This window comes from Chrysoperla carnea, chromosome X (assembly GCF_905475395.1).
Source record: "Chrysoperla carnea chromosome X, inChrCarn1.1, whole genome shotgun sequence".
In the NCBI taxonomy this organism is placed as follows: Eukaryota; Metazoa; Arthropoda; class Insecta; order Neuroptera; family Chrysopidae; genus Chrysoperla; species Chrysoperla carnea.
Window position 1 is genome coordinate 4,020,676 of NC_058342.1, and position 13,020 is coordinate 4,033,695.

Sequence of the window (13,020 nt, forward strand, 5' to 3'; positions counted from 1 at the left end):
TTGTGGAATGTTACAGCTATTGTTGGCATTGTTGCTGACAGCTTGGTTCTGCATACGTGCTAATAAATTTTCTTTCACTACCAATTTTTCTTCAAGTAATTTGTTTTTGTCCCTGATTTCTTGAACTAGGAGTTTTAGAATCATTCAAATCATTTTCTTGTTTGAAAAAGTTATTTTCTTTAATTATAACTTCTATCGGTACATACCGATCTTGTTCTGGTAAATAAACTTTCTCAATTTCACTATTTTATATATATACGCATTATTGCATCAATAATATATTCATTATTTTATTACACATATATCAAAATATAATATTTAGTTGAAAAATTAATAATATATTATGTTTACTTACCTCTCATGTGTAATTAATTCAATCCAAATTAAAACACATTATTATTATTTATATTACAAAATAATTTAAATAGCCTTGATAGATTTAACTATTTAACAATCTTCGTTCTTTCTTAATTTATACATTATAGATTTTCAAAATGTTGACTAAACAAGTAAAACTTCGCTTTATAAAATTATCTGAAAACGCAAGTATACCAACTAAAGGATCTGAAATAGCTGCACATGGTAGGGAAATATTCGCAATTGATATTCAAATTGAGCATCTTCATGGATGTTATGGACGTATTGCACCACGTTCAGGATTAGCATTTAAAAATGGAATTGATGTTGGAGCTGGACTTGTAGATGAGGACTATCGTGGAAATTTAAAAGTAGTATTATTTAATCGCTCTCTCTCTTTAAGCCTAGATAAAAATACGGATCTAATGTTCTACGACAGCTATCACCCTTTCTTAGATGAACCAATTAGCTTAAACTAAATCACTCGTTAAGAAAATTAAAAAATAATAAATCGGCGGGCCCAGACTACATACCAAGCGAATACTACAAAAACCTGCCGGAAGAAGGAAAACATTTTTTACTGACCATGCTAAACAATATAGATAACAATCAACAAGTACCAAGTGATTGGGGTAGAATCCGTAAAATAATGATTCACAAGAAGGGTGATATAAATGATATTGACAATTTTAGGGGTATCGCTCTGATAAATTCGCTCACAAAAGTGCTGTCGCATGTACTGAATAACCGATTGACAAGTTTTTTGGAAAATCATGAAATAATACCAGAATGGCAAACGGGCTTTCGTAAGGGACGAGGTTGTTTAGACAACATTTTCTCGCTGAATGCAGTAATACAAAATCATATACGTCTACCAAAGAGGAAAATATTTGCAATTTTCGTAGACTTCAAACAGGCAATCGACAACGTTGCGCAAGACATTTTGTGGAAAAATATGTTCAACTCGGGGATCAGTGGAAAAATGATTAGAATAATAAAAAGATACTATGAAACAACAAAAATATCCATATGCGTAGGAGAACAAAAAACTTAGGAAATCCAGCAAGGTAAGGGGGTACTCCAGGGGGATCCACTAAGCCCGGCATTATTTAATGTTTTCTTAGGAGATCTAGAGGAATTCCTCAGGCAGAATGATATAAAAGGCATTAGTATAGATAATACTCACGATATCATATGCTTGGGCTACGCAGACGACATAGTACTATTGAGTGATAGCTGGGGAAATGCTCAAAAAACACTATCTATTTTAAAACAGTATTGCAACAACAACAAAATTTTAGTTAATTGCAAGAAAACGAAATGCCTATTATTCAAAAAGGGAAAGGTGGGTAGCCTTGATTCAAAAACACTGTTCTTTGGAAATGAGAGTATAGAACAAGTTAAAACCTTTACATATCTTGGAATAACGTTTTCAACCTCGGGTCGTTTTATAGAAGCTACTAAAAATAAGGTACAGAAGGCCTTGACAGCCGGAGCCAAGGTACGCCAAATTTTGGCCAATTTAAAATCAGATAGTTGGGACTCAAAAAAGAAACTGTTTGATTCTATGGTGAATGCCACATTAATGTATGGGGTAGAAGTTTGGGGACTACGTTATATTCCAGAAATAGAAAAAGTTCAATTGAATTTCTATAAATTGCTTCTACAACTACCTAGGAGTACTGCAAATTATCTTGTTCGTCATGAAACAGGAGCCAGACCGCTTGAAGGGGAAGTATTTCATAGGTCTATTCGGTGGTGTATAAAAATTCTCAGAATGCCAAATAATAGAATCCCAAAATTATGCTATGACAGACTAATCCACTTGAACTTATCAGAAAACAATAAGATGGAAAATAACTGGTATACGCAACTGGAAAATATTTTTCAGACAGCTGGGTCGTTGGAGCTGCTGCGCTCCCAAAACCCTAATATATTGGAGGAAGCAATACCACAGTTAATGAATGCATTTAAAAATAGATTATTTGAAGATGACAAAAATAAAATAATAAACTCTTCTTATAATAATATTTATAAAAATATAACAAACATAGAGCATGGGTACAACACCACACAGTACCTTTTATTTAAAACGGCCTTGAAGAAAACTCGGGTATTGGCTCAACTAAGACTAGCAGGTTCCAAATTTATAATTATTATCATTAATGGGATAAAATACATTATTGATACTGGAGTAAACTGTACAATATGCTCCTTGCAAGAAAAAGAAGACCTGAGGCATTTCATGATCACATGTCCGATATACAATTATATTCGAAATACTTATCTTGTGGACTACCAGACCGATGGCGCGACGACATTAGACACCTTTTTTGAGCATAGATTCAATTCAAAAGGTCAATAATATCTTTCTATATACCGCTAATGCCCTTAAATTGAGATCGTTTATCCTTGACGAATAGACTCTGTTGGAAGAGTATCGTCACCTTTACTGCCAAATATCCTTCTATATTCTATTTGTTGTTATAGTTATACATTTTTTCTTTATCTATTGTTAAATTTCTTTATATTGTTTAATTTGTTGTTTTCTATCACCTAAAATATTTTATCTCTTGTTACATTTTTAAATTCTCTTTTTAATCTATTGTTAATTTTGTGAAATATTTATAATATTATTTGCTGTTGTCTTTTTTTTTTTATATATATGTTAAATTTGTTAAAATATTCTATTTTTTGTTAGAACTGTATAATATTTTTATCATAATATTGGTTATAAGTGACTAATTCTGTTGCTCATTAAATTTGGTTAACCGAACCTGTTATGGTAAAAACATTAAAATGAAACTATCTTTCAAATAAACAGAAAATATTAATTAGTGTACCTAAACCTTTGTAAAAGATTATTTCTTATAACAAATAAATATACTATACTACTATACTATTTAATCGATCTGATACACCGTTTATAATTAAGAAGGGTGATCGTATTGCTCAATTAATTTGTCAAAAAATTTACTATCCTGAAATTGAAGAAGTTGAAAATTTATCTAAAACGAAACGAGGAGAAAAAGGATTTGGATCAACTAATATCAAATAACTACTTTGAAATATATATAAAAAATAATAATTTTATTTTTAAAAACATTGTATATATTACATAATTAAATATAAAAATTATTTATTATAATCCCTTAACAATTTTAGTGTTTATTATTATTTAAAAAATGCAAATCAAACACTTGAATTTTTTTATCCTCAATATACTATTTGCAATAAAAGTCAAGTTTTAGAGACTATTATTTTTAAACTATAAATTATACACTCGAGTTTCTCTGTCATATACATATCCAATCTTTTTTTTATTCTTCTTAGGAATTAAGAATTTTAAAAACATTTACTAAAGCACAATTTTTTTCATGAAAAAAACATTTAGTTAATAATTTCTCGTCAATATTATTATATTTCTCTTCATCAAAATCCCACAAATTTTCTACGTTGTAAACATTAATATTAAATAAATGCTCACACCACTTCACTTTTTCCTATCCTTTAACCAAAATTTTACCATACTCTTCTTTTAGAATATCGTTAACAATTTGTTTAACATCTTTGAAATATGTGGAACCACTTTCCCATTCGAGACCATGATGATATTTACTAACCCAATTATTTGATGATTGTGATTTCACATCCAAGTATCTCCATTTATATGGAGGTTTAATTATAAAATGTAATATTTCCTTTCCATTTTTTAGAATAGCTATTTCTTTTATTATAAAATTATTGTCTCCATCTTTAAAACCCTGCATATCGATTATTGTTGAATTCATGTTTTTCAATCTAGTCCAGGAAGGTATTTTAAAATAAAAAATCTATAATTGTTGACCTTATAAAGGTTTTGCTATCTCTTAAATTGAATCATGAAAATTTTATATACTTAAAAAAACAAACATATATTAGTTGGAATAAATTAATTTTTTTATGTTTTTAAAATAACCATAAATTACTAATGAGACCTTTCTTTAATTTTATTTTTTTATATCAATATATTTGTTTAAATTGTATAAATAAACAAAATTTATTAAAACTTGCTTAATAATCTCATATCAGGAAAAACGTAAAATAAGATTGTATGTTAAAGCAATAGTTTCGGTTTAAAGTTCATTTCATATGTTAATTAATATGTTAAAAATGCATTCAATTCAAATTTTTGAGGAGAAGATTGAAATTAACTATTATGTTATGCAACTTCTCTACAAATCATTAAGAAGTTTTGCAATTCATCAATCCCAACATACAATAATTTTTGTATATATGTGTTTGATTATTTTCAATTACCTGGAGTGATGTCTGTGGAATCGGATGGAGATAGTAACCACCCAAATGTTTTTGAAAGAGAATATATGGATCAATTATTCTTCATCCTAAGCCTCAGGATGTTACATCATCGTCCGAGATTGAAATATGTTATTGAATCTGAGGGTAATGAATCATATGATTTTATAATTTCCAAACAACAAATACCATCAGATTTATATAAAACAGAGGTAAGAAAATTTAATCTCATAGTAGTTATATAGTTTTTTTATAGGATAATAAACATTAATTTCGAGATTTAGAAAAGGAGAATTAGGGAAAGAAAATTCTAAGTATCTCTTACTAAAGTGTGATCTCTTTATCTCATTTTAAATTTTGACTTTGCTCTATCAACATTAATAAAATGGAAATAAAAATGATATTAATATTTGTAATGCTAGTGATCTCAATTTTAAACATCTTTTTCTTATATTTTATAAAAGACATTGAAGATTGCGATGAAAAATCTTCAAACATTACAGCGCTAGGTAACAATATCATGTAAATGTCTAAAACAATAATTTCTAATAAATTAAAGTTTAATTTTACTTTGTTTTTATAGGGAAATAATGAGAAGGAATCATGAAAATTTAACGTAAGTGAATTTTTTTCTTTTGATTTTATATGTTTTTTATTTTCTTTGTTTGATAGTAAAATCATGCATGACGAAGCTAAGGAGCTTTTGCAGACAGGAGAAGAAATCCTAAAAAGTTTGGATTACATGCCATATGCATTAATTTCTCATCTTAATAAAAATAATTCCAATGTTTAAATCAAAGTACTGTTTTTTATATCATTTTCAATTTTTAAAAATTTGTATACTTTTCAAATATTTTTTAATAAAAAAACTTTAAATAAATAGGTTTTTAAATAAAGGTTTTTTAAAAAACTACCTTTTCTGTTTTTCAGATTGTCTTTATTTATTTATAAAAATTAATAGTACAAAAGATATAAAAAAAATGTATTTAATATTCCAAATAATAATTTAAGGGTGTGGAATTTGTTTGCAGTGTTTTTTCTATAATAGATGGGTGGTTGATAAATAATTCCAATAAGAATTTCTTCAACATTGGATTTTTTTCTTGGGTGATCATCGATGAAATATGTGGATACCAATTTCCAAATTGAGCTTGAGAGTTTTCCATGTCTTGGAATTTATTCCTCACCAAATTCATATAACCATTAATATTTAGTGACTCCAAAATTGAAAATTGTACATCAATAATTTTTTGGTTATCAAACATTTTCTGAGTTGTTCCATCAGCCAGATAAACAGCACAATTACTAGTTGAAAATTTGATTATTTTTTTGTTATGATACTCATGTGAAGATATTCTAACATCATTATCAATTACAATATCTTCTAGATGATTAGTAATATTATTTAAATATTCCAAAATATGATGTTTATTATTTAAAACTTGGTTCCATTGTTCTTTTGTTAAATTAGTAAATTGATTTTGATTCGATTTAATTTGTAAGACACGTGATAAGTCATATGTCATAATCCCAATAACAATAAATTTCGTCTCGCTTTGATTCAGAGGAATCATTGTTCGAAAAAATATTTCGCTTTTCATATTTTGAAAATATTGGTCAACTTGTTTTTGACACATTGATATAGTATTAAAAATTTTTTTAGAATAAATTCTTATTTAATTTTTATCTAATTTTGTAAACTAAAAATCTTAAGTCAGCTATGTGTAATCTATTTAAGCAAGTAACATCTCTATGAAAACAAATAGTTAACATTTTAAACACCGTTTTTGTAACAGATGGATATATCGATGGAGACAATCGTGTTTAAAAATGTAAGTATATCTACACATAAATACTATATGAATACTTATATATTAAAAAAAGTTTTTTAAGAGTTGAGGAAAACAAAATAAAATTTCAAGAATATGAGAGAGAATTTGTTATAATATTGGAAAAACTCCGTAATTTCGATACAATGTATGGCTATGTTTTATATGATCATCCTCATCTATTTTCAATATTAAGAACTAATGGGGATTTTAAATATTATATTAATTTAATTAAAAAATACAACCCCATATGGAAAACAATTGAAGAAGGAGATTTGGATGAGTTGTTATCGCTATATAAATTTGCATGCCCAGAAAGTGGAGATGAAGATATGTTACTTCTATCATCTATACGGAGACGTCCATTGTTATTTTATGAGAAATACTGTGCCGAGGAACTATTTTCAAATCATGGGAAAAAACGCATTATCAAGAGAAACTTTTTACATCTATACCTCTAATAAATCTGGAATATAGCAGTGATAGTGGATTCGAGGATGAAGTAGATTAAAATATCAAAAAAATTGTTGAAAAAAATTATTTATTGCTTTAAAATGTATACAACTATTTATATGTAACAAAATATTGACAAATAAAATTATTATTAACATCTAAAAAATTATTTATTATGGAATAACTTTCAACTTGTTTAGAAAAGCCATAGCAGTCACTTCTTCATGCAACTTTTTATTTTTCTCTGAAAAATCCTTAGCACTAACTATTTGAAGGTAGGCAAGATTTTTAAGAGAATTATCTAGGTCAATACACATTTTCTGAAAAATAGATATACTATTCAATATTGCATTAATATCTTTTTCTTTTAATGTATCTATACTACTTTGTAACGAATGAATATCTTTTTTTGAATGAGAAATTTCATCTTTAATTTCAGTTATAGATTTTAGTAGAATACTTTTCATAAAATCATTCTTCATATCCGTAATTAATTCAGCTATTGTTTTAAAGATGCTGCCCTTCATATTTCCGGTTAATCTACTTAATGTTGTTATGGTACTATCACGTTCTTTATTCAATTGATGCTCTATATTTTTGATATTGTTTCTCTCTTCTTCCAATTGAGTCATTATATTTTTGTTGAGTTCTTTGATATCTGCTTTATGTCTATCGATTTCCATTTTTAAATCACTCATTCGAACACTTAACCCAAAAAATGTATTCTCTGTTTTTTTATCTAGTTTGTGGTAGCCGAACTTGTGCATGTTCATTTTTAAACTAATAATTTATATTATCCTCTTAATATCCTCCGTTTGCATTTTAAATTCGAAAAGTGAATCGGAAATTAATAGCGTATAAGCAGTTGTTTTATCAGGTATAGCTTTTTTACATTCAAAATCAATGCAAATATCTATAGAGTTTGTTGCAGGGTTGTATACTGTACAAATTACTTGTTCATTCATTTTATAAGATATAACTTCAATAGGTATCCATTCAGGCTTATTAAAACCAAAACACTTGGCTAACACCATTTTGTTTTTCTTTTTAAAAATTTTTTGAACTAAATATATATTAGGAGGAATTAGTTTTCAATAATTCATAAGGGTAAAATGATGGGATTCCTACTCAAGTTTTCCAATAGATATGAATATGAAGCTGTTGATTAGATTTTTCTAATCTTGAAAACATCCATAGACCAATTGGGAGTATATTTTTTTCAAGCATATGTTTGTACTTGGAAACTCAAACAAAATCTCTGATGATTAATTTTCTCTTAGCGTTTTGCTTAGATGAATGTCTATTATATACAATTTTTCAATAATTTATCTTTATGTTACATGTCAATCGTTTGATGTTTATTATTATTACAAGTTTTTACCACATTTTGGAGAATATCAAGCCATTTGTATGAAACATTAAGCGAGAATTGTTTGTTTTACTTGTTTGAAAATAATTTGACATATGTAGGAAAAGATAACATTTGACCTTGATGAGATTAGTTACCTTAAGTCAACAACAGTAGACTTACGCGTTGAGTCTGAAGCTAGTTCCTATTTCCCAACAAAAACACATGTTCTCTGTTTAGTGTTCCTCAACAGATACTTTATATGTAATTCTTTAACAAATAATGTTTATAAAGAGGCTTAAGTCATACATAGTGGACGTACATATATTATTAATTGTCATACATAGTGGACGTACATATATTATTAATTGTTTTATTTTATCAGTGTTTACAAAACATATATATCATTTATTTGTGAACTTGCATGTTTAATACAAAAGAAAGAGCTGATTGAGTAGAGTAATGCACTCAAAACAGGTGAACAATCAACAGTTATGCAAGATAACTTAAGTCCATAACTAAAGAAAAACTCTAATTAATTTTTCATGTCTTATTAAACAATTTGATATACTAGATTCTACAAACTCTATAACAAATTTTAGCACAAGACATTTTTTAATATATGAACTTACAAAAATTAATTTTACCATAATCATATCTCAATATGATGACATTCTAAAAATGAACAATTAGATTTTAATATAATGTTAAATATGTAATAATTTATAGAGAATTAAAGTTTAAACTAATTTTTAACAAAAGCTAGATTATTGAAATATAATTTTAATAACTTATGAATACAAGAACTAAGTGATGTTGATCTCATCAACAAATAAATGATATTCTTGCTCACGAATGAACTATACCTTTTTCTTTTTGATACAAGATCCATCTATCTCTTCAACTTTTCGTTTATAAGAAGTTTTCAAAGAATAGTGACCCCAAGGTAGTTTATTATAGGAACCAGGTATAATGTATCGCTTGTCATCATAAGGACTAAGAGCGATTTTTGTTTGAGTTTGAGTATAAAGTTTAAGTTTTTCAGATTTTATGAGGTTTTGATTAACCGATATCTCTTTATAGTTCTCCAAACATTCAACATAATCTTCAAAAGACCACACCTCATAGAATACGAATAGCATTAAATTTTTCAAAATAGCTATGTCCCAACAAATTTTTTTCATAAGTTTTCAATACTTGGTTGAAAAAAACAAAATTTTATTAAAATATATAGATAAATTTTGTGTTTTAGGTATTTAATTGCCTCTTAATAGGTAAAATTGATATTCTACCATAAGTTCAGTTATAGTATTTTTAAAACGACAAAAAAGTTAGGAAAAACCCAAATTTTTCACAAAATATCCACATTTTTTGTGTTTCAATGATAATTTAGTTTGTAAATGTGCAAATAATTTAGACATAATTGACAACTTTACAGATAGTAATTGGTGATTGTAATAATTTTTCTAGTTTTGTGTCATATTATTTCTTCAAATGACAAAAAACATTCAAAAACAAAAAATTCACATAAAAAAGGAGTAGCTATTGTGTTTCAGTGATACATTAAGTTGTAAATCCCGATTATTTGTTTCTTATTATTTTTGGGAGTGACAAAAAAGGTGGAAGAAACATAAAATTTGCATGAAAAATGGTTTACTTTTATGTTTTGATGAAAAATGCCTAAGAAACTATTAATTTTACATAAATTTTAATATATTTTTTGTTCTTTGAACTATAATTTCACCCCACTGACTCTAAATACAAGTCTTAACGATATATATCATATGATTTATTAATCATATGATTAATTCTGAAAATCATATGATTTTCAGAATTAAGAATGAGGATAAATGTATGATAAATCACAACACCAGATACATTCCATAATAATTTTGAATAAATAAGAGTGGTACACGTTATTTTCTTAAATAATCACGGGAGATAAACGCAAGGGCTAAAAACACGCAGACCTAACAAACTCGACCCCATTAAACCAACCAGTAGATCAGTGCATATAAATCATGAAAATATATTTTCATACACCTTTTTTGTTTGCCAGAAATACTTAAAAATTGTTAACTTTGTGTGCTAGAACACTAATTTAAGCTTCAAATGAGTAAATACCCCAAATTTTAATTAATGTATTTGTTAAGTCTTAAGTCGAAATTTTCATAAAAAATGATCAATTTTTATGTTTCTTAGCAGTAATTAGGGTAAATTTTGTTTATTTTTATGATAAAAGTCAACTCTTCTCGAGATATTTGAAATTTTTAGATTTATAAGTAAGATTGCATTTAAGTTAGATTGATAATTTACTTATTTTATATATCATATAAGTAACATATTCAAGTGTTATAGGTTCAATAACACTTATTGAACCACCACCGCCGTCCAATCCAAGCCAACCCAAACCAACCCCCCACCCAACCATATAAATGATAAAACTACTTCGATTTTATCAATTTTTTGTTAAAGATTACTCTGGTTTTATCAATTTTTGTTAAAAACTCCCTCTGTTTTACCATTTATTTGTTAAAAAACTACTTCGATTTTATAAATTTTTATTAAAAATTACTTCGATTTTATAAGTTTTTGTTAAAAACTGCACCGATTTTAGAAGTTTTTGTTAAAAACTACTCCGATTTTTCTTAATTTTTTAACAAAATTGATTTGATAACTGCTTTAATACTCTGATTTTATCAATTTTTTAATAAAATTGTTTTTATATCTGGTTTAATACTCTGATTTCTCGGTTTATATCAATGCTAAAGAGTTTTTTGAAAAATTTTTGAGGTTAAACTTGATAATTTTTGATAGTATTCATATACCATGATATGAAATCTAACGGGACAGGATTTGAAAATATATATATATTTATTCAAAAACTGTAGAACAAGAAAAATATCAATTACTAAAAGATGTAATCAAACCATTAAAAGCTATCTACTTGTATATGACTAATAATTTATTAGCGTTTCCAACAACTGAAGAAGTAATTTGATATGTATTTTGGATAGCACATTTACCCTGATGTATTATCGGAGTAACTTGGAGTAATTTGAAGTAATATCGGAGTAATATCGGAGTAATTTGGAGTAATATCGGAGTAATTTGGAGTAATATCGGTGTAATTTGGAGTAATATCGGAGTAATTTGGTGCAGTATCGGTTTGATTTGACTATTTGTATGTTTGCACTTATTCCAGAATCTAATCAAATTATGAACTTGACATTTTTCATTTTTTTTTAAAATTTGATGAAAAAAATTTTTCATCATTTAAGGTAAATTCATTATTTTGAATCAGAATTCATATTGATTCACAAACATCTTCTACACTAATAACTGGGATTGGGAAATATGATGGATGTATTTGTTTTTTTTGAAAATATCTTGTAATTCCAATAATTTTAAAATAATAAACAAAATGTTTTATCTTGATAGACTGTTTTATTTTTAATAGAAAAATTATTCATAGAACGTATTACTAAATAATTTTTAATACGAAATTACTAAATGATTTTTAATAAGAAATTACTAATTTTATGTTAAAAGTTAATATCAACTTGTTATTTAATTATATTTGTTTTTCGCAAGTGATGAATTATAGACAGTAATACTGTCACAGTATTTCTTTTCCAACATCAGTAGAATATAGACTTCTTAATGTATCAATTAATACATTGGGATCAATATTATAATAAGAAATATTTTCATCAACCTCTAGGACACTCTTACTATTCATAGCTGATTCATATTACTTGTATTGTTTAGTTTGTGAATTATCCAATTTGCTTCTATCACTACTCATTTTCAGATTAAACCTTTGCTACTCTCTGATTCATTAAATGAAATATCATCATATGATTCGTCATCATTTGGTTTTAACTTTGAAGTTTTAGCAACGATAGATTCCGAACTCTTTGAAGAATTGCTCAATGTTCGTTTTCTTTTACTAGATTCAGCAATAGAACAATCTTTATCATTATGTATATTTTGAATAGCATTGTCATGATGTGTCTATTTTTATTAAATTTCCGAAAAAATGTGAGCTCACAATATTCATATTTAAACATGTTTATCAAAAAAAATTTATCGGTTGTGAACTGACTGATGGAGTATCCTGAAATAATTTTCACGTCTTAATTGATGTATAATTTAATAGTTTATTTTCATTCTCTAGTTTTTATATAAACTCCGTGCATGATTCACTTTACGTTTTTTTTATTAATTGGTGTATAATTTACCACATCATACTGTTTTTCTAGAGATTATTCAACGGGTGTGTAATAGGCTTAAATGTTTTTTCTAATGTGATGACTGTTGATTGTTCACCTGTTTTGAGTGCATTACTCTACTCAATCAGCTCTTTCTTTTGTACTAAACATGCAAGTTCACAAATAAATGATATATATATGTTTTGTAAACACTGATAAAATCAAACAATTAATAATATATGTACGTCCACTATGTATGACTTAAGCCTCTTTATTAACATTATTTGTTACAGAATTACATATAAAGTATCTATTGAGGAACACTAAACAGAGAACATGTGTTTTTGTTAGGAAATAGGAACTAGCTTCAGACTCAACGCGTAAGTCTACTGTTGTTGACTTAAGGTAACAAATCTCATCAAGGTCAAATGTTATCTTTTCCTACATATGCCAAATTATTTTCAAACAAGTAAAACAAACAATTCCGGCTAAATGTTTCATACAAATGGCTTGATATTCTCCA

At 26.8% G+C, this 13,020-nt stretch overlaps 1 protein-coding gene across 1 annotated transcript; it reads left to right on the plus strand.

Annotated features, from left to right (window-relative positions):
• The first annotated feature begins 494 nt into the window (after positions 1 to 494).
• Positions 495 to 3,415, plus strand: LOC123302813 (deoxyuridine 5'-triphosphate nucleotidohydrolase-like). Its single transcript, XM_044885904.1, has 2 exons — positions 495 to 732; positions 3,255 to 3,415. Exons 1-2 carry the CDS (start codon positions 495 to 497, stop codon positions 3,413 to 3,415), a joined length of 399 nt encoding a protein of 132 aa, XP_044741839.1.
• The last annotated feature ends 9,605 nt before the right edge of the window (positions 3,416 to 13,020 follow it).